Source organism: Hibiscus syriacus, unplaced genomic scaffold (genome assembly GCF_006381635.1).
Source record: "Hibiscus syriacus cultivar Baekdansim isolate YM2019G1 unplaced genomic scaffold, ASM638163v2 tig00012370_pilon, whole genome shotgun sequence".
NCBI classification, from domain to species: domain Eukaryota; kingdom Viridiplantae; phylum Streptophyta; class Magnoliopsida; order Malvales; family Malvaceae; genus Hibiscus; species Hibiscus syriacus.
Window position 1 is genome coordinate 156,799 of NW_024062270.1, and position 23,782 is coordinate 180,580.

Consider the following 23,782-nt stretch of genomic DNA (forward strand, 5'->3'; position numbering starts at 1 on the left):
ATTCAATATAATAGATATTGAATTACAAAAATTCAATTAAAAAGTTTATCAAACTAATTCATGCATCATGTCATCCACTCATTCGATCGGTTGTCATTATATTACTTTTCAATTAAAAAGTTTATCAAACTAATTCATGCATCATGTCATCCACTCATTCGATCGGTTGTCATTATATTACTTTGATTTATGCATTACGATAAAGTCAATAATTAATTTATTCTGAAAGCTAATTTTTAACATTTTCCCTTTTTTTCAAAACCAGGCCCGAATAATTCTAGTTTGCAAACAAGGACTTGCTCCACCTTCAATTCCGTATGTGAAAGCTAATTTTTAACATTTTCCCTATTTTTTTTATTTTGCTTATGTCCTTTCCTTGTCAGTACAAGGGGCGACCTCACACACCATTGAACGTTCCGAAAGACTTGCCTTAGGGTTGGGATGTGGCATACTAAATCAATATTTAACGTGTACCTATGATATGTAACACACGTATCATGTAGATAGTTTTTTTATAATTTTTTACTTTGATTTTTGTAACATAAAACTATTACTTTAAGACGCAACTACTTGAACATATGTCTTTTAGAGAAATAACAACGACAAAGTTAGAACCGCTACAAATATATACTCAACAAATTAATAACCTTTAAATATTATATATTTACATAAATTTATTTAATTAGTCACATTACATGAACATCATTCAATTACTCAACACAATATGTATTGAATTGAAAAAAAATATTTAAATTAATAAATTATTAATTTATCAATTAATTAGTACTTCTTTAAATTAATAAAATTACGTGATCCCGACATTATTAAATTATAAAGGTCTACCCTAAAATACCACTAACAACATAATCCACATCGGTAAATCACGAAAAAATAATACTTCATTTTATCACCGCGTCTCATCAATAGATTCAATGTACAAGATTACTTTACCAAAATCATTAATATCTTATACGGATAAAAGGTATAATTCCACCATAAAAGCAAAGACATTTATCCCTTATTAATTAGATATTTACCCTAACGAGTATTTGAAACTTGTAAGAAAGACTCTTTCTAAAAGCTAGGCTCTCTCTTTTGGCCCAAAGTCAATAATTTGACTTGACCTGAACAACAATATTTAATATTCAGAATGACTCCAAATTTGACATTATTTAAGAAGGTTCCACAGTATTCAAAGATAGCTTTCGTTGTATCGTTTGCCGATTCATGCAATTCACCCAACAAAGTCAATCAAAATCCATTTTGTTTCTTCAAAATCTGTGCTGTACTTGGCATCAACAGAGCTTGAAAAAAAAAAGATTGAATGAAGATGATGAACGACGTCGTCCAAGCTTCTTCTGCTGATCATAACAAGGAAGAAGAAGAAGAAGATGTTCCACTTCCTGGGTTTCGGTTTCATCCTACAGATGAAGAGCTCTTAGGGTTTTATCTCCGACGAAAAGTCGACAATACACCCCTCAGAATCGAGCTTATCGCACAGATCGATATCTACAAATTCGATCCATGGGATCTCCCAAGTATGTTCAATGATCTTGGTCTTTGATTTTTCAGTATGGGAAATCGGTTCGGGTTTTGTTTTGAAAGATTGATAAACAAAACATTCTAGGGTTTTCTTTCAAAACTGTTTGTTTCCTGGCAAAAATACTTCAAGTTCTTGAAGCTAATGATTACTCTCTCTTTAATATGTTTGATGATTAATGAAGCAGAGACCAGCGGTTCCGTGGGAGACGGTGACTCGTATTTCTTCTGCAGACGAGGAAGAAAGTACAAAAACAGCATTAGACCAAACAGAGTGACGGGGTCCGGATTTTGGAAAGCTACGGGCATCGACAAGCCGGTTTATTCGCACCGAGATCGTCGAGGATCGTCCGGTCATCTTCAAGCCTGCATCGGGCTAAAGAAAACGTTAGTGTACTACCGTGGAACTGCAGGGAAGGGCACCAAAACCGATTGGATGATGCATGAGTTTCGCCTTCCCAACGACGCCGGTCTTTCCGATCCCAAATCTCCTCCACTAGAAGCTGTGAGAAACAAAAAAAAAAAGCATTACCTTTACTATTCGGAACATACTGTTTTCACATACACGTACACCATACAAATACAATTATTTAAATCCGACACCTCTAGAAATAATAACAATCTCCCACATTGTCACTCATCTTTATTATCACGTAGGGTTTTAGGTACAAACTTGTTTGATGTATACTTCGTTGCTATCATTGCAGGAAGTGTGGACTATTTGTCGAATATTCAAGCGGAACGCATCGCAAAGGAAATACACACCGGACTGGAGAGAAATTGCAGCGAAACGCAGTTCGAGTGCCACACCGAGTGCTCAAATCCGCAGTCTGGGATCCGACACTCACGAGAATTACATCGCCTTCGGCTCTTCGGTTGCTCGAAGCTGCGACGAGAAGCCGGTTTTCGGAGCTATCAGTGGAAGAAACCAATGGCATGCAGAGCAATTGAGCAGCTTGGCTCAAACTTCATCAATGGCATCATCTTCGAGCCATACAAATTGTCCAGAAAATAATGATTTCTTCACTCATGCAAACTGGGATGAGCTCAAGTCAGTTGTAGAGTTTGGTTTTGATCCCTTCAGTGTGTAAATAATGGGTTTTATAGAGGTTGTATTTAAATTAACTTTAATTCTATTGTATTAGTTTAAATTATCAAACATTAATATATACCCGGATTTGGCATTGATGGTTGGTATCCATACTTGTAGAATTTATATAATATTATTGTGGAAGTAGTGGAACTGGTAAAAAGTTAAGCTAGTAAACAAGAAGACTAGGCCCCTTAAAGATCTTTTTAATTTTCCTAAACCCCATGGATTGCGCCGTGGCTTTCTCAATTTTGGATGTTAAAATATAGAAATCCACAATTCATATTTGCATAATATAACTCATGGCTTGTTTTAAGTCTGATAGTCTGTTTTGTTATCAATTTTGCTACACTTATTCGTGGAAGGTCATTGCATAATATAATTCATATTTGCATGATATAACTCGAGTTCTGGTTTATTTCTTTTAAGTGTTTGGGTTTGAATCTTTTAGAAGCTCTGATATTGTCAGGCTAATACGTTGGGGATTGGCTCATCGCCTGCTGTAGTTTTTGATTAGGCTATATATATATATATAGAAATAATCCCTAAATATATGCATGAACTTTGAAGGTATGTATGATATAAAGAATTTTGATTTGGAGGAGGTGGAAGTTGGTATTCGGGATTTATTCGGAACATCGGCCGTTGTTCCGTCCTCCACGCTAAGCTTTGGGCGATCATGGATGGACTGTCCTTAGCTTGGGACAGAGGAGCTAGAAGCATCGAGGTTGAAACTGATAACATCGAAGCTGTGAGAACTCCCAACAGTCCCCCAACTATTATGACCCCTCGATTGCTCGTAGAACCAGGACCCTACTGAATCGTCAATGGAGGGTGAAGATCTTTTACATCACACGTGAAAAAATAAGGTGGCAGACTCGCTGGTTCATCTTGGCCGCTCCTGTAACCCGGGGCTCTGCATACTCCAACAAGCTCTTGAAGGGATACATAGACTGCTTGACAAAGATAGGAGGGCTATAGAATAAAGCTTTGTTTAACCTTGTTTGCTTTGTAACAAGGTTATTTTATAGAGATAAAAAAATATATATAAGTTATTTTATACATTTTTATCCTATTTATATTAATCCAATCAATAATATTTTTCTGAATTAGAGTGATCGGAATGTGATTTGTTGAAATATTATAATCCAGTTATAAATTTAGTCATAATACAGTGACATATTACCTCTGTTTTGAAAATCGGACCGGACCGGCCGGTTCAACCGGGAACCGTTGCTTAATCCGGTTCAATCTAAACCGGTTGAACCGCTATTAGTGAACCGGCCAGAACCGTTGAACCGTTCAAACCGGACCAGTTTGATTGAAGTGAAAAAATAGTTATATAATTATAGTTATATAATTTTGTTATGATTTTTTTAACCCCAAATTTATTTTTTAATTATAGTTATATAATTATATTTATTATTTAATATGTTTTACATTAAATATTATGTTGTAGTTAATTTTAATCATTTTGTTTCACTTGATTTTATGGTTTTTAACTTATATATGTTATGACTTGCTTTGAATATGACTTGTGATATAAAAAATTATTTTTTATTAAATATTTTTGGTATTTTTATTTAATTTTTTAAATAATTATGACGTCGTCCGATTCTTCCGACCGGTCGGACCGGTTCAACCGGTTGAACCAGTGAATCGATAGTATGACCGATTCGCTAACCGATCTGATTCTGAAAACCATGCATATTACTCAAAAAAGGGTGTTCCATTAATTAAGAATACTTAATCCAACGTTATAGGGTGCATTATTTACGTCAAGTTGTTATGGAGACCAAACCTTAAATACAGTAATGGATTGTAGTACACGAAGGGTAGTTTAAATCGGTAGATTACAATTTTTTTTATTAAGTTAAGGTGTTTATAAAGTAATATTTATTCTAAATACTCTCATCAATTTTAAAAATAAGTACTCAATCACCCTACCGTAACTGTTAATATTTGAACTTGTGATATTTAGAAACAACAATAATTTGGGATAAATTAAATCTATTACGTGAACAAAAATAACCACTAATAAAAAAAATAATACAAAACGAGTAACTTTTCAAATAAAAGTCCAATTTGGGATAAATTTGACGTAAACACAAATCATATTTAATTTGAAAATTTAATAGACTTGGGATCGGCTCAAAACACCATAGTCAATGAAATCCGACTTTAGTGCAGAGTGGGGGCGATAAGGCCTTGAAATGAGTTTGAGAATGAGGCGAACGCCAATTCCCGCTAAGTCATGCTATTACAGACCCACGGTAGGAGTGGACCCAGTCCGACACTTGACCACTTTCCATTTGTTTCCTCTTTCAAAGTTATTGCATCGAAAAATTCTACTGCCCAATACTCAACTTCGAAATATTCACACAAAACAGCGCTGAGGAGAATTTATGTTACGTTGCAATATATTTTCAACATTTATAATGACTGATTTGTACATTGACTGGACTTGATCTTTTGTTCCATCTAAAAATAATAATATTTAAAATATTTATTTTAATTCACCATATAACCAATTTTCTTTCTTACATTTGTGCTTGTAGGGCTCACACAACTCATCTAATCAAAAGCCACCAAATACATTTCTAACATCAACAAGATAATTTTTTACTTTAATATTACGAATTTAAGTGAAAAACGAATAGGAGACTGTAAGAGGATGTTTGGATCAAGGAAAAATTCATTATTAGGGGAATAGTATTTTCCGAAATCACATATGGTTCAAAGGCATTTCCATCATGACGTAATGAAACGTTACCAACAGTGTTTTTTTTTACCTTGAATTCACCGGAATCCATTATTTATTAGACAATTCATTCCCATTTGGACAATAATACTTCTGAATAATATAATTATTTCTAAACGATCCTTTCTTTTGGATATAATTACACGAGTATAATAATTATTGTTGAGAAATGCTTTCGATCAAGACTTATTGCCCTCCGTTGGTGACATGCGAAATTTGCAAGTTCTGGACTTGTCTTATAATAATTTCTCTGGAGAAATTCCCGAAGAACTGATCGCTGGCTGCGGTGATTTACGCGTTCTGATATTATCTGGTAACGAACTTCATGGACAGATTTGAGTCAATTAGGAGTGCTGCAGTTGAAGGACAATTACTTCAGTGGGAATATGTCGAATGTGAGACCAGAAGGAAGGGTACTAGGAAGTCTTTATTTGTTAGACATTGGTTACAACTTCATGACGGGGAACATCGGTAGCTGGATCGGTAATGTGACATATCTGGACATACTTGTGATGCGGAACAATTATTTCGAGGGTCGGTTCGAGTGCGAAGGCGTTTCTCGATCTTTGTATTATTTAGACCTGTCTCATTATCACTTTTCCGGTCCACTGCCTATATGCTCTGGGTTGCAGCATTTATGATCAATATCAGATGCTTTTCTCAATACTACACAACTTTTGGTGTTGAACTTCAAAGATAACGACCTCTCCGGGACCGTTCCCGATATGATCGGCTCGCTGAGTAGCTTGAGAGTTCTGCTGTTGAGCCAGAATCGCCTGACCGGTTTGATTCCGGAGGAATTGTGTCGATTGAAACAAATAAGCATGATGGATCTTTCCATCAACTCCTTCTTCGGGTCAATTCCCTCCTGTTTCCAGGATATCGGCTTTGGAAAGATCGAGCCTCGGTATTTCGACATTTCACATGAAAAAGTTTCTAATGAATGGGATTGCACCACATATTTCAGATATGAAACTTTAAAGAAGGGATACAAGCTCCATAGCACTGCTGAACAATCTGTCACACATGTGGAAGTTGATTTCTTGACGAAACATAGATCAAGCACCTACAAAGGTAGTATTCTAAATTTCATATCGGGTTTAGATCTGCCATGTAACAATCTCTCTGGTCGGATCCTGAACGCTATCGGAAATCTATCCTGGATCCACGCACTGAACTTGTCCTACAACATGTTCGCCGGACCGATCCCGAAATCTTTCTCCAATCTCACCCAAATCAAAAGCTTAGACCTCTCCCACAATGCTTTGAGCGGAGAAATCCCTTCGTCTCTGATCAATCTATACTTCCTCGAAGTGTTCAGTGTGGCCTACAACAACTTGTCGGGTAAAATCTCGGATACGAAAGCTCAATTAGGGACTTTCGATCGCAGCTGTTACGAAGGGATTCGATTTCTCTGTGGACAGCCATTGAACCAAAACTACAGCACCGAATCACCACATCCTCTGATGAAATCTGTGGATCAAAGGAGAAATGGTATGGCATTGATGCTATAGTCTTCTACGTGACTTTGAGCATAACATGCATCATTTTCTTTCTTACTTCCATAATAATTCTCTATGTGAATCCTTACTGGAGAAGGTGGTTTCATTTCTTTGAGAATCATATATATTATCCTGTTTATGATTTCATTTATAGAGTTGTACATAGGGTATGTAACAATTAAAGCATAAGTTAAAGCTTACCCTTTGTGGGGTACTAATAAGAAAAGTCGTTTTAATTCTAGTTGACATTAGATTTTAAAGTCGTTTTCTCGACAAAGAGTGCTTATCAACGTTGAGGAGAGACAGAGTCGCAACCGTGTGATGCCACGAGTGAGGACGCTGTTATGGTTAACCTGTAGGGATCGCCTTATGACAAACGCGGCGGTGCTGATACGAAGTTTGCATCGCATATTTTCCACGAATGTGTGATCGCTCGGTCGGCATAGAATGAGATCGTTAAATCGGAATTAATGGAGGAGTTCATCCGAATGGATTCGGTGCAATGTGATCACAGGCAGAGATTGGATATGTGCTAGATGAAATCCAAAATTAGGGAACATAAAAACAAGTACCAAATCAGCATCCCAAAGCACAACTAAGTGCCCTCATTTATTTCAAAACATAGTTAATAACATGCTCTTGCTCTTGTCTTAAACTTTACTCAAAACCGAACCTTTTCTTCAATTGCAAAGCATACTCGTAGATTTTCTCTTGATCAGGCAGGGACTTGGAAACACTCTCTAGCTCCATGCACCTTCTAGCCCAAGCAGCCAGCTTCGGACATTCGGTTTCGAAGCTGAAATTCCCACACTTTTCGTAGGTATAAAACCAGCTATACATCGGAACCAACACGACATCGACATAACCGATATTTTTGCCGCCGAAATAAGCCTTGTTTCCGAGCTCTCCTTCCAGCAGTTTCAAGCCCTCGACGAACACTTTCTTTGCTGCTTCTTGCTCTTCACCCTTTCCTGTCCATACTTTCCTGGTCTCGAGACTACATATCTGCATTTCATTCACCAAAAGGCACAAGTTCAACCGTTTTATTATTTGATTCAATGATTTGTGCGTGGAAAACAAACAAACGGGGTTACCTATGAAGACTGAAAGCTGAGAATTGAAAAGAGAAATACCTTCTTTTCGATGAAATCAGCCCAGAATCTAGCAGTGGCTCTTTGGTAAGGATCAAGAGGGAGCAGAGGAGATTTGTGAGGCCAAATCTCATCAATATACTCAACCACAACGAGCGACTCGCAGACGGGTTTCTCCTCGTGGATGAGAACCGGGATTTGCTTATGCACCGGGTTGGTTTTCAAAAGAAAATCACTCTTGTTGCTCAAATCTTCTTCCCTGTGCTCGTAGTTTATCTCTTTCAAAGCCAAAGCGAACCTGGCTCTCGTCCCGAAGGGACTTGCCCAGAAATCCAACAGAACAACCTCCTCATTCTCCATCTCTGAGAAACCTCGTACAGATTCGAAGGTTTACAAATCAAATATGGCTTTCCTGGGTTTTTTTTTTCTTGTGATGTGTGAAGCTGAAGGTTTTGTGGGAGTGCAGAGTTATAGTCAAAATTAAAGCCCGCACATTTGACTAGGTTGAGTATGGAAGATTAATAATTGAGCGCCTATAATCTCTGTAAAACCCATAAACTTTCTCAGGCTTGAAAGAAGGCTGAAACCTCAAAGGAAAATCCATTGTTTCTCGTTGTAAACTGAGTTTCTCATTCCTGAATTTTAGTTCTGTGTTTGTTCTGCTGCCTTCTTTGTGTATCTATAATCCAATCCTCCCAAAACTCTAGCTTGGGTTTCCTTCGTTCCAAGAATTAAACCTTAAGAATTTATTCAAATATGGGGAAACCAAGCTCTCGGCGAGTATGCTGTATTTTCTTTTTCTTTTTCAGTGTAAATTCATGGGGTTTATGCAATTTTATGACTTCCTTCCTTTGTTTCTAGCAGACCAGATTCTTCTTCTAAAGCGGATAAAAAGTTCGATTCGAAGCTCCAATTCTACGCGAATGAGTTCAAACTCCAAAATCAACAACTAATTTTTAGGTAATTTTCTTTGATATTTAGCGTTTCAATAATCATTTGTTTTATTTATATATGCAGATATTAGAGATACAGTTGCTTCCTTGACTTCCAAGAATGTATTAACAGAGGTGTTAAGGATCTTACCTGAACAAATCTTAAATTTTATTTGTTTATAATTTAGATTAAACACTCAAATGTCATTAAACTTTATGGTTTGTATGGTAATGTTTTCTTTCCTGTTAATTTTAGGTTGTGTTTCGATTTTGTCATTAAATTTTAAAACGATTTACCTTTAAACTTTTAACTTTAGTTTCTCATATATTTACATTGAAACCAAAATTAAAGTTCAATTTAAATTTGGAACGTTTTAAATTTAAACCAAAGATCAATGACATTTAGGATAGTTTACCCTATATTCTAAATGATTTCAAACCAAAGATCAATGACATTTGGGATAGTGTACCCTATAATCTAAATGATTCCTTACTATGCACAACCCTAGAGTTGGAGTTTTTCTTCTTTTTTATTCATTTGCAAGGGTAATGCACATAACAATTATTATAATATCTCTCTATTTATAATATTCGAACTCGAAATCATGAATTGAAGCTCGTAAAAGCTCAAAATGAAAAAAAAAAATCTTAAACTTAACTCAATTGAAACCTCAAACTTGAATTTAAACCTTAAATATATGAAAATCTTATACTAGATTTAAAAAAATAAACGTATAAATATTAATATTATTAATGATTTATTTTTTAAAATCTTAATATTTTCAAACTGCTTGCGAGCCTTTCAACTCAAATATCAAGTAACTCGTTTCGGCTCATTAAGAACTCGAGTCGAGCTCGTCACACGATCTGTCTTCTCTCATTTATAACCCTAAAAACTACAATGATCGAAATAGGGAGAAAAATAAAATTCAGTTGTCAAACATGTAGTTTACTCTCTCTATAAGCACTGATGTAAAAAATAAGATAAACTATACATCTAGACATCAACTATTATTTTATTTTATTATCTAATTATTTTTTTCAAAATATAATATAATATAAAAAATAATATTGTGATCTTAAATGACAAAGATATTATTTTCTAATATATAAAACTACTCATTTTTTATAATTTAACGTTAAATATTATTTAAAATAAGTACGTTTTTATATTAATATTATTTTTAACCTCTTCAAATTAAAAATGAATAGTATATTAAATATTGAAAATATTAAATTTTAATTTATTAATATTTTATTAAATTAAACTCGTATAATATTATTAGTATATTTGTAATTTTGAATAAAACATTAAGAATGAGAATAAATAATGATCAATATGAAAATAATTTATTTTTCAAGATTACCTTTATCCAAAATTACAAAAATTTAAAGGTAATAACATTTTCATCATTTAACACTAAACTACTTCTGGTAATAAATTATTACCTTACAATGATCTTTTGATTCTTTTCCATAAACCAAACAATGGTTTTTTGTGCGAACCAAACGCCCCCTAAGATTCATCTTTACTCAAATGATAACTCAATTTCATAGCTTTCATTATAGACACCACAATTTTTATGGGAAAATTGTCATTTATGCATCCATGAAAAATCAAGATTTTAACGCTAATAATTTGTGTTCCCCAAAAATGCATATCTTACAAAATGAATTAAAGATTCCTTCTTTGCCGGAAAAAGAAAAATCGACTTCGAGTTGTTGAGTCTTCCGGCAATATTTGAACTCGGGCATCGGGAAAACGACAGGCATCGCTGGAAGTTGCTCAAAGAGAGGACTAATGTACGCCGATTAATGTTCTTTCGCTACAATACCAATCTAAAATACAGATTATACACCACGACTGCGGAAAGCATTGGCAAGAATGGAAGTTGTTAGCCAAGTTCATCGCATCAATAATTACCAGAATTCTAATAAAAGAATACTGCATATTTAAAAGTTAATTGTCACATTACCAGTCAAGGATCTGGAGATTCTCGGTTTGTTTGGCTGAAAGATTGGAGATGTTTAATTAATTCCTCCTTCAGTGACTCGGGTATTTGTGGAATAAAGGTTGGCTTTGCATCTGCAATCAGCTTCTTCCTGCATAAAAGTAGTTAAGGAATGAACCAAAGTTCTATTTATGAAACAAAATAATGACGATAAAGCCATGTTACTCAAATTTGGAATTCAAGTACACGCCCTTTTTCATGCATGTAGAAGGTCTTTAAAAAGTCATATTTCCATAAAAACATTCAGAACATGGGATAATTTTACATTCTAGATCATGGAACTTATACTAACACCGTTAAACAATTCTAAACTTAAATCGACATCTTCACTTAACATGTTTTACACATATCGTCATCAAATAATGTTCTTTTTCCTTTGGATTTACTTGAATGAAATGTTTGAGAAAATTCTCACAGAAATTATTTAAATTATCAATTAAACGTTATTTGACAATGATATGTGAAAAACATGTTAGGTTAAAGTGTCAATTTAATTTTTTTGTTAGAACTATTTAAGGATATTAGTAGAAGTGACTTACTTTATTAATAATAAAAGTTGAATGATCTAATTTGATTGAACTAAAGGTTTGTGATCTAAATGAAAGTTGAAGTTCCATGATCAACAATGTAAATTACACGTTAAACTTGAGTGTTCAGTATGAAAATTTCAGTAGAAAAAACGAATATGAAAATATACGAGATTTTTTTTTTGATAGAATAAATATATGAGATTTGGATAGTGCATCTAGCAAAGGAAAGAAAATAAAAGCCTTTTTTAATACTTTAATGAAATAAATGAAATGCATTAGAAACCTATGTTACTCAAAATCGGGTGTTGAGTGTCGAATGCGAATATGGTCATTTTGTTCCGAGTTTTCCTTGGAATATCCTAAGGGAAGAGTACCTAAAATTGGTTCATGACACATTTTGACTTCTCTACTTTGACTACCAATTTCTTTACTCAAGCTATTTACGCCAAATCCAATCAGCATGGGTTATTCAAAAAAAGAAACTCCATCCTTTCCTTGTAACTAATTTAGACGGGAAATCTACTGCAACTTAAATGCATCAAAAACTAGCCACAACAAAGCAAATAAATTCCTAAAGAAAATCAAGCATACTTGAAGTGCACATAGAATTAAATTTGCACATATAAGAAAGTTACTTAACAGTATAAGAAAGGCTTACTCTAAATCATTATCACTCTGGGTGCTTCCAGTCTCCTGTGCATATGACTGCTTCTTTGAATGCATGAAATTGTAAACATCAACATACCAGCCACAAGATCGCAAAACTGAAGAAGCTTTGTTTTTCAACCTGGTAAATTTATATCGGAATCAAACATGTAAAAAAATTAAAAAAATATATATTAAGATGAATAAAAACACAACTTCTGATGAAGTTAAAACACAACCCCAGGATAGTATAGGAGTCCTACAAAACTTCGACAAGTTCGAGCTGGATAACTACAGCCAAATGTGGTAAAGCAAAACACCCTAGTTGGAACTAATTGAACTCACAATTCAAAGACATGTCAGGAATGAAAACCCACAAAATATATATATATATATTAAAAGAAAGAGACCCTCTTACGTCACATAGAACATGCAACGTCTAGATAAAAGGCATACCTAGAGTAATTGAGATAAAAAGGTAGCTTACATTTCTTTCATCTTTTCAACTTCTGCTCGAGATTGGGCATCCTGGGAAAGCAAAACACAGGATTTTCCCTTTAGCATCGAGAAATCACCAATGCCTTCTGTTTCCTTTAGCCCTGAGTGATTACACGAGTCTTTAAATTTTATGTTCCCCCTTACGTTAAAAGAGGAGTCTTTCGGCTTTGTCATTGGAACTGAGTTATCAAATGAGTCATCAGATTTTCTTTTTGACCCTGGTAAATTACAGGAATATTCAGATATTCTCTTCGTCCCCGAGAAATTACAGGAATTTTCATATTTTCTCTTTGCCCCTGAGACATCAGAAGAATCTTCGGATTTATGCTTTGTCCCTAAAATATCATAAGAATCTTCAGATTTTATCTTCGGTACTGAAATAGCACAAGAGTTTTCTGAACTTTTCTTTTGCCCCAAGTTATCAGAGGCATCAGAAAGCGTAGTATCAATCTGCCCTCTGACCGCCATGCTCCTGGTACCATTAACTACAAAAGAATCTGGTTTATTTCCATTGGACCATGCAAATTGTTGGTTATTTCCACCAGCAACAACATCAACTTTTCCAATTTTGTCTGTACAATTCCTGTTCATCGATGACAAAGTGTCTTTCCCATTCTTCTCCATACGAATTGAATCCATTGAAACTCCATTCACAGCAATGGTCTGAGTCTTATGGAAATCAACTTTTCCATTACTCGTAAGGGGAAGCTTTCTGGGACCAGGCTTTTCAGAAATATTGAATTTCACACGAGGGCTAGAAGACAATTTTCCAACCTTCTGTGAAGATTGCTCAACACAAGGTTTTGTTTGGACTGGTTTCAATTGAACCGCTTTCAGGATTTTGGATGCCTCACTTCCATTAGAATCATGTTGTTTAACTCCATTAGAAGAAACAGTGGTCCCGTGAGACCCTGTCCTTTGGTTAGCACGAGAGAAGAAAAGAATATAAACCTTCTCAGACAAGACCTCCTGTAAGGTTGAAAGTGAGACAAAGGTGTCATTGCAGCAATACCACCTGCCCATTGCATCCTTTACAAATAGAGAACTAATGTCAGAAACTACTCAACATCGGTGGCATTGAAGACACAGGAGAACATAAGCACCTTAATATATGCATAATAATGCCCAGATTCTGGTGAATATCCTGAGTGCACAATTGTACCAAATAGGTTATACACTGGCTGTGGATCCTGCATTGAAAATACCAACAAAATCACAAAAGAAAAAAAAGAAAAAAGTAATATAGGATATACGGAATACAACCAGTAGAAAAGATTACTTTGTGCAGGATAATAAAGAAAATGCTTTTGAATGCATTAAATTCAATTGGTAGAACCATGCATAAACTTCAACAACCAAATCATGTAATCCTTGTCAATCACTAACATTCACTCTCCTTCCTCTAGGGTAATGCTGCCAGACTTATTCAACATTGCTAGCAAACCAATGACATGATTGAAGTAAATGTAATATTTATTTCATAGACCCACTCACTCACAGAGAGTACTAACCCAAAAATCATACCCTGTTATATATGACAGATAGCTGAGATATTCAAGCACATTATTATCCTAGAAATTCCAAAAGATAAGCATTGCTAGCAAACACATTAAGATACTATAATTTCCCCCAATCATTTAGTAAAATAAACACAAGGCAGGTTCATAGCTACTCTACACAAGCAAAAGGAAAGCTCATAAAATGTAATACTAATATGACATCTACAGAACTCTGACAGCAGCAAGCAATTAACTTGTCCCAGGAAATAAATTATTCGCAAGGAATTCATTTATAACATCTCATCTAGAAATATTATTATTTGACCTGTTCTTTTCAAAAAAAAAATATTTGACTTGTAACTCTTACTATATCGTTATCATCCACAAAATCAAACTTGGATTCTAGAATCCGTAGAATGCTGCAAGCCTGCAACTGTAACTTTTACCGACCGCGCAGTAAAATTAACAACTTAACAAACCTGGCTTGCTTTGGACATGAAGCTTGAAAGAACCAAAACTTCATCAAATGTAATTAGCCTATCAATCTTCGCACCAAGTATTCCCTCAAATCTCTGCCATAACAATCTAACAATCATTCACTTACTCCACAAATAATAATAATAATAATAATAATAAAGACTAACATAAGCAAAAGTAAAATCAGAATGGAAACATTAATGAAATTCTGTGTCTGACCTTCAATTGAATAACAAGGATATTTGGTGCCTGACGTATAGACAGTTGCTTCCTTGCTGCCACCAATTTCTTACAACTAAACAACCGGAAGTTTCTCATTCAAAACAAAATAAATAAATAAAATTACAAGCAAAGTATTTAACTAGGCTCAATTCAGTTTGTTTCTCTCTCTTGCATTTTGCTATTTGTTTTTTCCTCCTAAAGAGCCAAAATAAAGTCAAAACTTTGGATAAAAAGTTACAAACTCACTAGAAACACTACATACAACAATAAAATTTTGTTATCTAGAAACACTATATTACTAGTTTTTAAGTTCTTCTCATCCCTATCCTATTCTTCCGAAGTAAAAGCATTAAACAAAAGCAAACAACAATACATAAACAAGACCCATTTCATTGTTACTTCTGAAAATCATTTATTTTTTCCTATTTGTTTTCTGATTCCTGAATGGTTAATAACGGGTAAAAAGTTGTTCTTTTCAGAAGTAATATTGGTTGTTATTCTAACTGGAAAGCCAAAAAGCAAGACGCAAAAGCAACAATTAAATCATAGCCAAACAAAATAATATCCATGTAATGCAATTAATTGAAATATGAACTTACTTCTCAGGCTTGTACTCATTTTTTCCATCCAAAGCCTTGATTATGTTCACTAGAAACACCACAAACGGCAGTAAAATTTCGTTCTCTAGAAACACTATATTACTATTTTTTTCAGTTCTTTTCCTTCCTGTCCTATTTCACCAAAGTTCAAGCATGTAACAAAAGCAAACAACAATGCACCAAAAAAACAAGGCACCATTTTATTGTTACTTTTGGCACTACTTTTCCTGTTTGTATTCTGCTTAAATGGATTCTTAAAGGGTAAAAAGTAAACAACATGAAATGCAATATTCTCCAAAATAATTGTTTGTTTGTTATTCTAACTTGAAAGCAAAACACCCAAGTTGCAAAAGTAACAATAAAACCATAGCTAAGCAAAAATAATACTAATAATTCAATCAAATTGAAACATGAACTTACTTGTCACACTTGTACTTATTATTTCCATCCAAAACCTCAGGCTGAAAAAACTTGTGCATAGCTTCTTTAAGTGAACCACTATTCAAAATATCAAGACTAATATCCATAATTTCATCAACTTTATTTGACTCCCCACCACACCCCAAGCACTTAACCTGACTTTGCAAAGCACCGCCGAAGATCTCTTTAACTACGGTATTGCCATTCACTGCTTCTCCCCCGCCTCCCCCGCCTTCACTTACCTTTCGCCGCAATTTCTTTAAACGAAGACATGTGTTATGGCAAGCATCGATGACGTACCTCAAGAACTCATGGGCATCCTCTTGTCGGCCGAACCGGAAGTGTTCAGCGAAGATTTTAATGCAGCTTTGGATCTTGGAAGGCGAGTCGAGGGTGAGATCGAGGGTTAAGGAGCGTGCAATCCACGCTTCAAGGATACAGAAAGGGCAGTCGCGGGGTTTTTTGGAGGCTGATGCGTCGCAGGAGGAGGAGTGTCGGGAGCGGAGGCAGAAATTGGCGAGCGGTGGAGTGTAGGTGAGACACTGAAGAACGCTGTTGAGGTAACACGAGTTGCCGAGATTTCTTAAGCCTAAAGGGGGTCCCTTCTTCCGTTTTTCACTGAGTAGACTCGGCTGCCAAGTCATTTGTAACTCGACAAATCCCATCAACGACGATGATCCTCCTTCGACGATCTCTCATCGGACGGCCACCCGCACCGCCAGAATCGCATATCCTTCAATTTTCCGGGAAAATTTGTTCTCAAAATAAAAATTCCCCCCTTCTCATAGGAAATAAGAAAAATCGCGAGGGTTCGTTGCTTCAAAAAATACTTTTATTTATTTTCTTTTCAGTTTTCCCTTCTCTTCATCTTGGATTTTGGGTTTTCTTTTATGTTAAGGGTCCATCGTTTTGGTTTTCATGGGCTTTTTGTATTTTGGGCTTACTTATATAGTCGATAATAAAATAAGTTGTGATTGGGGAAAAGATATTTAAAGGTAAAATAACAAACTTTAATAAAATTTAAAGCTATAAATACAAGTTTTCTTTAATATATTGGTTTATTTTATACAACTAGATAGATTTCATTGCTTTCGATTATTTTTATATCATTAAAAAAATGTTAGAAGGGTTAGGTAGTAGAGATTGGCATAACATGTTAATGAGAAGAAAGAAATTACTGCATTTTTTAATTAAGTAAAAGTAACACATTAAAAATAAAAAATTCAAATTACTATTTAAATAATAAATTAAATATTTTAAATTTAATTTACAAATACATAGTACTGGTATAAAAATTCCCCAGGACAGAATTTTGGTAATTTGAGTTACTCGACTTCACCCAAATTATTTTAAGTTAATTTTTTAATTATTAACAACACGCCCTATGAACACTGTATAAATGTATGACTTTTAAAAATAACAACTCTTTATTACTGTTGAGATGACTTATAGATTGAACTCCATTTACTTTACTATTTAAATAATGGAAATATTTTTCATAAATTTAATATAACGATAATAAATAACATATATAAATTGATATTTTCATATTTAATGTTATTTTAAACAGTAAAACGAGCTTTAAAGTCTAATTAAGTTTGGGTAAATAAGCTTTTACTGTTTAAAACCAAACCCGAGTCAACAAAAGCATGGACCTCTAACTCGATCCAATAAAGCAGTGTACATTTAAGGAGTAAAAGCAAAAATCATAGTAACACTGTAGTTTAAAATAGTCCAAGTATTTCTTTACAGTTTTTCTACTTTACCTCATCCCAGTAGGGCAATTTCTCCAAAGATAACAACGGGTGCTGCAGCTCGATGGTGGCACAAAGTACCCCAAATAATCTGCTGAAGAATCAGTGGAAAAACTAATTAAAACTACGACAAATCTGTAATCGAAAAGTCAGGAAATGGTTTTTTTTTTGCCTGCAGCGTGTGATGAACATTCCGGAATAAACAGGGGCAATGAAATTAACTGGTGGTTCCAAGTAGCTGTCATTCTTGCAATTATTTTATACTTTCAACACCATCTTGGCAGATTAGTGTTGCACATAACTATCTGTTCGGATTCGAGGCTGTAGTCATCGGAATGCTCTGGGCATCTTGGGAGTCATCAGAGATATTACGAGATGCTTCCCTTTTCAACTTGTGATTATTGTATGCCGCCACACCAGCAATGGCTACACAATAATATAAAAAAATACTAAGCTAATCGAAGAAACAGAAAAGAATCGGAATGCCACAACAAAAGCTAGAAATTATTCGAAATTTATGACAATATCAAAGCATGAGAACTAGTTACTAGATGAAAAGATAATGAAGCCTAGGACTGGATCAGGATAAACCCAGCCAAGAACCTGTCTTTAACGGCATAACTTCGGTACCATCTAAACTTCATGCAATTTTCATAATGAAATCAATGTCTCATGGTACATCATTGAAACAACCACACATTAACATAAGGCAAGTTAGTGATTAGGTATGTGAGAAACGTCTAGCATCTGATTATAAAGATTTTTATCTTAAGCCAGGTAAGCTCCAAGACCATAAATTACCTCAAGTTACCAGGAAAAAAAAAAAGGGATTCTTGTCCTTAAAAAAAGTATATGGAGAAATCAGTTGTAGCTAAAACTAAGAGAAGCGATAAAAAGAAATTAAAAATCAATAATGAACTAACTAAACTTATCATCTCAAACTTATAGAAGTTGTTGTAAGACTTAATATCAAACTAGTTAGTTCAGTTGTGCCTTATGTGAATCCTTAGGCACGCACACCCCATCAGAGTAAATCGTTAATAGCATGATGCAGTGTTTAGCATATCTAAGGCATTAATTTTCAAGGTCTGTCCAGAAAAACCATGGATAATCTCCACCATGCTTGAAAGATCAATTGTCTATATCAGTCAATTCAAATTTTTATACTTCGCTTATACTTAACCAGCTGCTGCTAAGGTACTTTTAAGTGTAACCTGAAAGACTGAGCTACATCCTTATCCTCCGTAATATGAATGGATTGTTGGCTTTTGACTATGTCCTCAAAATGATGTAAATAGAAAATGCTCATTGCAAGAGATGAAGATATAAAAACGAATTCACTTTAAGATACTTACCGATGCCATAACCAAGTAAATTTATGAATGTCAACTTTGTATCTGCAAAGAGAAGGGCAGAAACTAAAACCACCACCCAATCCTTGACAACTCCAGCTACACGAATGGTTAGAGCACTAGTGTGGGAGATCACTAGGAAAACTGACAAGTTGAGTGCAAAGGTGCAGAGAGAGTTGAGCGTTAGCACAATAGGCTGAAGGTTCCACATCCTATGAGCGTCCATTTTTGGTTTCTCCAGAAAGAGCCAAGGAATAAAAAGACAAAGGGCACTGCAAAAGAGACACGAACCTTCAATCCCAACCGGAATTAAATTTGTATATGGGGAAGAAATGGAATGCTGGCAGGAGAAGGGTAAATATGAAGAATGATGTAATAAGTACCTGCAAGGACTAACATAATACATGAGAGATATAGGGTTTAATTTGAGACCCTTTCGCTTAACCAGAATCTCCATGAATATAAGTCTTAAAGATTCTCCGACAACACCACCCATTTGGTAAACAACTCCAATCCAGCTGATATTTATTTCTCCATAAGAAGCCACCAGAACACCAAAACTTATCACTGACATTATTAAAAGCATTCTGCAGCTCATTACCTCAAGTCCTGCTGCTACTCCAAGGATGAAAACAGACACAGGCACTGAAAGCTCATTCAAGAAAAGTATTGATATCACAATCTTCATATCTGCCATCTAAATGATGGTAATATATAGTAATGTATTTATTGGCACATTCATGACCCTTATTCATGGTGTTTGAATGCCTAGAGTTCAATCACTAGTCTAACATCTTCTGCAAAATAAAAAATATATTTTACAGCATCGAGACCAACTCAATTTATACATGCATTAGTTACCCACCCACCTGAAACTCAATATAGAGACAATAACAGTTAATCCCTTGTGGTTAGGGCAGAATTAACTTCATCTAACAAGATATAAAAGATTTCACCTGACCTAGTGCAATTCTCACTGTTTGACTTATCAACAAGTCACACCAATCCCTACTTGAATAGAGTAGCAAAAATAACCTTATTATTACTATCAAAACAAAACAAAAAAAACCTTAACAATACGTCCAATATATGTACATATACATGCTTACACATTATCTCCTACAGGATTTTGCTTCACTTCAAAATCAAGAAAAGGGTCAAGAAACTGAAGCAAGGGATGCTCTTCTATTTCAAAAAACAAATCAGATGAAAACATCACAATACATACCATATTTTGATAACATAACCCCATTAGTCAAACAGCAACAAGTCAACAACAGACAGGGTTAAGGGTACATTTATATGGCACATTTGATCAAAACAAATTCAACAAAAAGAATATGGGTATAAAGTGTAATTTGCTCAATGAATTTTGACAACTTACTAATTGCCTTCAGCATTTGTGCAAATGCAACAGATATATACAGGTAGGCAGTGTTTCCCAGCCAAAGAGTCATTGCAAACATGGCACCAATTGGGACCACAGATGTTGTGTATCTGTGCATGTTTAACTTCATCAAATTAAGGGTACAGTATATAAAGAAGAATAACAACATACATAGAATGATGAAGAGGAAACAAAGACGAATTACTGTTCTTAATATAATCTCAATTAAAAACAAGATGTATGATAATGGTTATATATAATGACCAAAGAGATGACAGGAGCTGCAGTGGAAGGGAACTTCAATTTATCATCGGAATTTTTTTAGCTTTCTGTACTTCAAAATATGCTCCCATCTTGCAAATTTCAGATAAGGGTTGCTACAAATCAATCGTAGTTGCATTGGATTCTTGGCTTGTACTTTAAGTTTCTAATTTATTCTTTACTAGAATACCCTACTTAACATTTTGGTTCTTCATTTACCAGCATCAACTGAAACATCAAACTGCCACAACTACCGTTCATTACTAATCTTCCATGGAGAAAAGAGAATTGGCATGAGTTAAATAGCATGGAGTTCTAAATATTTAGATTGGGGCGAGTACCAGAGCACGAAACATGATGAATCAGAAACAGTGAAATAAATTAACACAATCATTTACTTTATCTCATCTCTCTACAAGTTTTAACTTACAGGAAATGTTTGTCTATTTTCTAGAGTACAAGATCAGAACAAAAGGGACAACCAAACTAGGTTAAAAACAACTTCCTTTTCTAGTAAGAGTCCTATTAAGATGCTTAAAGAGTAACTAACCCCAACAGAGCCAAGGACTAAGTACCAGCTACACTATGCAATTATTGTAGAGTGAGGACATAAGAACAAAATTAAGGAACGAGGAAGGTATGGCAGGTTGAAGCGCTTCTCCTAACCACCAACAAAAAAGGAACTATCCCTTTCCAAGTTCATATTTGAGCACCATAACAATGATACCTTCCCTAATCAAAAATGAAATGGTTAGTGAGACCACAGTCAACAACTTGTTAAGAATCTTTGATGCAAGGGAGGATGCACGTACAGAGACTACGTAGTTTAGGAGTTTATTATGTAATTTCATACAATTCCATCTTTTATTGAAAATTATCTGGAAAAAAAGTTACAATTTATCAACTACTTTTAGAAAGTAATCTATAATTGCTTATATCATTTCAGTTTATGATTTGCCTGAGTACCAAAAGAAAAAGCAAACAGCCCATTTCTTTCTGTTATTTTTCTCCCATATTAATCCTGTTTTCCCAGTCTATTTAATTTTTTCTTCCCATTCTTTCTAATTTCTCTCTTTCTGTAACTGTTTTGTCCTTCTATATTTCTTTTTCTCTCTTTTTAAAAAGTATTCTTCCTCCAAGTTTTACTATCTTTCCCTTTCCCTAGTTAGTAACATCCGTGTCCTTTCAATTTTCATTGAAGAACACCAAGGTTATTCATTTGCAATCACCATTAAAGACACTAATCAAAACCACCCAGTATATAAACCTGTTTCTAACCATACAAAGTACATTCAAGCATCATAAATAAGGTGGTCTGTTACTAACTTACATTTCTAATGTCATTCCATCTGCAACTTTCAAAATCTGGCATGGTAAAAAAGGGAGATCAAGGTTTCCACATAAAAGAAATTAAAAGTTCATCACTGAATACCAGTTTATATAAATATATAGTGTTGAGGATACCTTGAAGCCCTTGGTGAGTACGAAACATAGAACAGAGGAGAAGAGCATGTGAAGCAGAGTCAACCCAAGGGGATATGGAAAATTAATTTCCTTTGATGACAAAACCCACTGCAATTTTCACAGAAAGCGGAGAAGATAAAAATGACAAGCAACACTGAAAATTAATGGATAACATAGTCAAGTTAACAAAACATACAATGTTTGAACTGACAGAGAAAACATTGTATTTGAGTTCAATTCAACGTTACCAACACTATTCTGAACTCTCAAGCTGCACGTTTTCACAATCAAGTATGCATAAGGAATAACATAGTTATCAATAGCAATTTTAGCCCACTCACCTGAGGGACCATTTTTTAGACAAATGTTACAGAAGGGCATTCTTTACTCGTGAGATTCTAAATCTTTGTCAGCATATTGCCAACGTAGTATGGAGAATTCAAGCAAACAAGAAGATTGCGTTTCACATTCTCTACCACCTCAAACAAACATTTTATGGCAGAAAAATAACAAGCAACACTAAAATTTCATGAACAATATGGTCAAACTAACAATACACGAAATATTAAAACTTATACAAAATGCATTGCATTCACCATGAATAACATAGATCTGATCTCTGAAATCGAAAAGGTTTGACAGAAAGGAGTATGCATAAGAAGTTAACAGTGACACAGTTATGGACCACTATTAAGCCCATTCACCTGAAAAGACGCCCATTTTCAGGCACATGTAACAAATGATAACATTTCCATTTTGTCACATGAAGTTCTAAGACTATAAAGGAAACATATCTGCTAGTCATAAAATCATTAAAAAAAGCCAAAATTATTGCAAGGCCAACCCTGAACTAATAATAAGCTACTTGAGACTCGTTTTCCTGCTTGAATGCGGGAAGATTATGAGCTTACAAATTCAGCATCAACGTCTTTATCAAATTACAAGCGAAGCATCACCTAAAAAATACGCCAATTTTAAAACAAAAATCACTATCCAAAAAAACATCAGATTACGAGCTTACTTTCGACGGAAAGACAATTCCGACTAGAATAATTAAGCTAAACATAAAATTAAATGTAATGCAATTGATTGAAACTACAAGCATTTCCACCAAATGTGAAGTCTAAAACTTAAAACCGTCTTAAATTCACATGAAGCTAATAAAAAAAACGAGAGATCCAAAAGAAAAAGGGAAAAGAGATAAATCCACCTTGTTGAAGAAGATTTGACCGCTGGAGAGAGCGATGTAGAGAATGAGATAAGCGTAGGTAATGATTTCTTCTTTCAACATCTTCTTCTTCACAGGATCTGCCATTCCTGTGGGTCTTCGCTTTACTGTTTGTTTAGACTCATTTGCATATCTGTGTGTGCATAATATATATAATAATTAAAACATAAGAAGATATTAGATGCAAGTTGAGCATCACTTTTCTTTAAATCTTCGATACTTCACATTTTCAGATTTTTTTTTTGTATTTTATAGTAAATTACACATCTAGTAACTAATTATCAATTTTATTTTATTTTAATCATCTAACTATTTTTTTTAAATCATATCTAATATCTAATATTTAATTTTAATTTTATTCCGGTCACCTATAGCTAAAAAATTAACACAACTATTGAGGTGACCTTTTCTATTTTTGCAATGATGATATATTATTATTTTATGATGAAACATCAGTATTACCGTTAATTTTTAACAGCAGGTGACCAAAACTAAACTTTAAATATGATTTTAAAATAA

General features: G+C 34.4%; 5 protein-coding genes across 9 annotated transcripts; 2 read left to right on the top strand and 3 right to left on the bottom strand.

The window, feature by feature from the left end:
• The first annotated feature begins 1,229 nt into the window (after positions 1-1,229).
• On the top strand, positions 1,230-2,733 carry LOC120205175 (transcription factor JUNGBRUNNEN 1-like). The gene is made up of 3 exons (XM_039205091.1): positions 1,230-1,538; positions 1,728-2,044; positions 2,247-2,733. The coding sequence occupies exons 1-3, from the start codon at positions 1,325-1,327 to the stop codon at positions 2,628-2,630; spliced, it is 915 nt and encodes a 304-aa protein (XP_039061022.1). The 5' UTR covers positions 1,230-1,324; the 3' UTR covers positions 2,631-2,733.
• Positions 2,734-5,597: 2,864 nt separating this feature from the next.
• Positions 5,598-6,904, top strand: LOC120205315 (receptor-like protein 9b). Its single transcript, XM_039205225.1, has 3 exons — positions 5,598-5,676; positions 5,724-5,873; positions 6,042-6,904. Exons 1-3 carry the CDS (start codon positions 5,598-5,600, stop codon positions 6,902-6,904), a joined length of 1,092 nt encoding a protein of 363 aa, XP_039061156.1.
• Positions 6,905-7,474: 570 nt separating this feature from the next.
• On the bottom strand, positions 7,475-8,358 carry LOC120205220 (probable glutathione S-transferase parA). The gene is made up of 2 exons (XM_039205130.1): positions 8,026-8,358; positions 7,475-7,897 (listed from the first exon to the last, which is right to left on the bottom strand). The coding sequence occupies exons 1-2, from the start codon at positions 8,341-8,343 to the stop codon at positions 7,550-7,552; spliced, it is 666 nt and encodes a 221-aa protein (XP_039061061.1). The 5' UTR covers positions 8,344-8,358; the 3' UTR covers positions 7,475-7,549.
• A 2,098-nt stretch (positions 8,359-10,456) lies between these two features.
• On the bottom strand, positions 10,457-16,611 carry LOC120205222 (ubiquitin carboxyl-terminal hydrolase 25-like). Of its 2 annotated transcripts, none has more exons than XM_039205133.1 (8): positions 15,818-16,611; positions 14,796-14,871; positions 14,579-14,671; positions 13,704-13,790; positions 12,590-13,629; positions 12,116-12,244; positions 10,892-11,018; positions 10,457-10,779 (listed from the first exon to the last, which is right to left on the bottom strand). In XM_039205133.1, exons 1-7 carry the CDS (start codon positions 16,480-16,482, stop codon positions 10,895-10,897), a joined length of 2,214 nt encoding a protein of 737 aa, XP_039061064.1. In that variant the 5' UTR covers positions 16,483-16,611; the 3' UTR covers positions 10,457-10,779; positions 10,892-10,894. The 2 variants fall into 2 exon arrangements, with proteins under 2 accessions (XP_039061064.1, XP_039061063.1); XM_039205132.1 differs by having other exon boundaries at positions 10,457-10,803; positions 10,891-11,018.
• An 872-nt stretch (positions 16,612-17,483) lies between these two features.
• On the bottom strand, positions 17,484-23,401 carry LOC120205223 (probable sugar phosphate/phosphate translocator At3g14410). 4 transcript variants are annotated; one of them, XR_005524018.1, is made up of 8 exons: positions 23,246-23,401; positions 22,036-22,143; positions 21,902-21,936; positions 20,308-20,420; positions 19,307-19,568; positions 18,927-19,195; positions 17,794-17,997; positions 17,484-17,665 (listed from the first exon to the last, which is right to left on the bottom strand). XR_005524018.1 is itself a non-coding variant. In XM_039205136.1 (8 exons), exons 1-8 carry the CDS (start codon positions 23,348-23,350, stop codon positions 17,970-17,972), a joined length of 816 nt encoding a protein of 271 aa, XP_039061067.1. In that variant the 5' UTR covers positions 23,351-23,401; the 3' UTR covers positions 17,484-17,969. The 4 variants fall into 4 exon arrangements, 3 of the variants coding, with proteins under 3 accessions (XP_039061067.1, XP_039061065.1, XP_039061066.1); XM_039205136.1 differs by having other exon boundaries at positions 17,484-17,997; positions 18,927-18,968; positions 19,073-19,195; XM_039205134.1 differs by having other exon boundaries at positions 17,484-17,997.
• Between the last annotated feature and the right edge of the window lie 381 nt (positions 23,402-23,782).

Coding starts and splice junctions, on each gene's coding strand:
- LOC120205175 (XM_039205091.1), top strand. CDS start 1,325: ATGAAGATGATGAACGACGTCGTCCAAGCTTCTTCTGCTGATCATAAC. Junction 1,539..1,727: donor CGATCCATGGGATCTCCCAA/GTATGTTCAATG, acceptor TTAATGAAGCAG/AGACCAGCGGTTCCGTGGGA. Junction 2,045..2,246: donor AATCTCCTCCACTAGAAGCT/GTGAGAAACAAA, acceptor CTATCATTGCAG/GAAGTGTGGACTATTTGTCG.
- LOC120205315 (XM_039205225.1), top strand. CDS start 5,598: ATGCGAAATTTGCAAGTTCTGGACTTGTCTTATAATAATTTCTCTGGA. Junction 5,677..5,723: donor AGAACTGATCGCTGGCTGCG/GTGATTTACGCG, acceptor CTTCATGGACAG/ATTTGAGTCAATTAGGAGTG. Junction 5,874..6,041: donor GAACATCGGTAGCTGGATCG/GTAATGTGACAT, acceptor GATCAATATCAG/ATGCTTTTCTCAATACTACA.
- LOC120205220 (XM_039205130.1), bottom strand. CDS start 8,343: ATGGAGAATGAGGAGGTTGTTCTGTTGGATTTCTGGGCAAGTCCCTTC. Junction 7,898..8,025: donor CTGATTTCATCGAAAAGAAG/GTATTTCTCTTT, acceptor AATGAAATGCAG/ATATGTAGTCTCGAGACCAG.
- LOC120205222 (XM_039205133.1), bottom strand. CDS start 16,482: ATGGGATTTGTCGAGTTACAAATGACTTGGCAGCCGAGTCTACTCAGT. Junction 13,630..13,703: donor ATTATTATGCATATATTAAG/GTGCTTATGTTC, acceptor CTATTTGTAAAG/GATGCAATGGGCAGGTGGTA. Junction 12,245..12,589: donor GTTGAAAAGATGAAAGAAAT/GTAAGCTACCTT, acceptor TAAATTTACCAG/GTTGAAAAACAAAGCTTCTT.
- LOC120205223 (XM_039205134.1), bottom strand. CDS start 23,350: ATGGCAGATCCTGTGAAGAAGAAGATGTTGAAAGAAGAAATCATTACC. Junction 19,569..20,307: donor ACAAATGCTGAAGGCAATTA/GTAAGTTGTCAA, acceptor ATGAGCTTTCAG/TGCCTGTGTCTGTTTTCATC. Junction 19,196..19,306: donor TATTATGTTAGTCCTTGCAG/GTACTTATTACA, acceptor TCTCTTTTGCAG/TGCCCTTTGTCTTTTTATTC.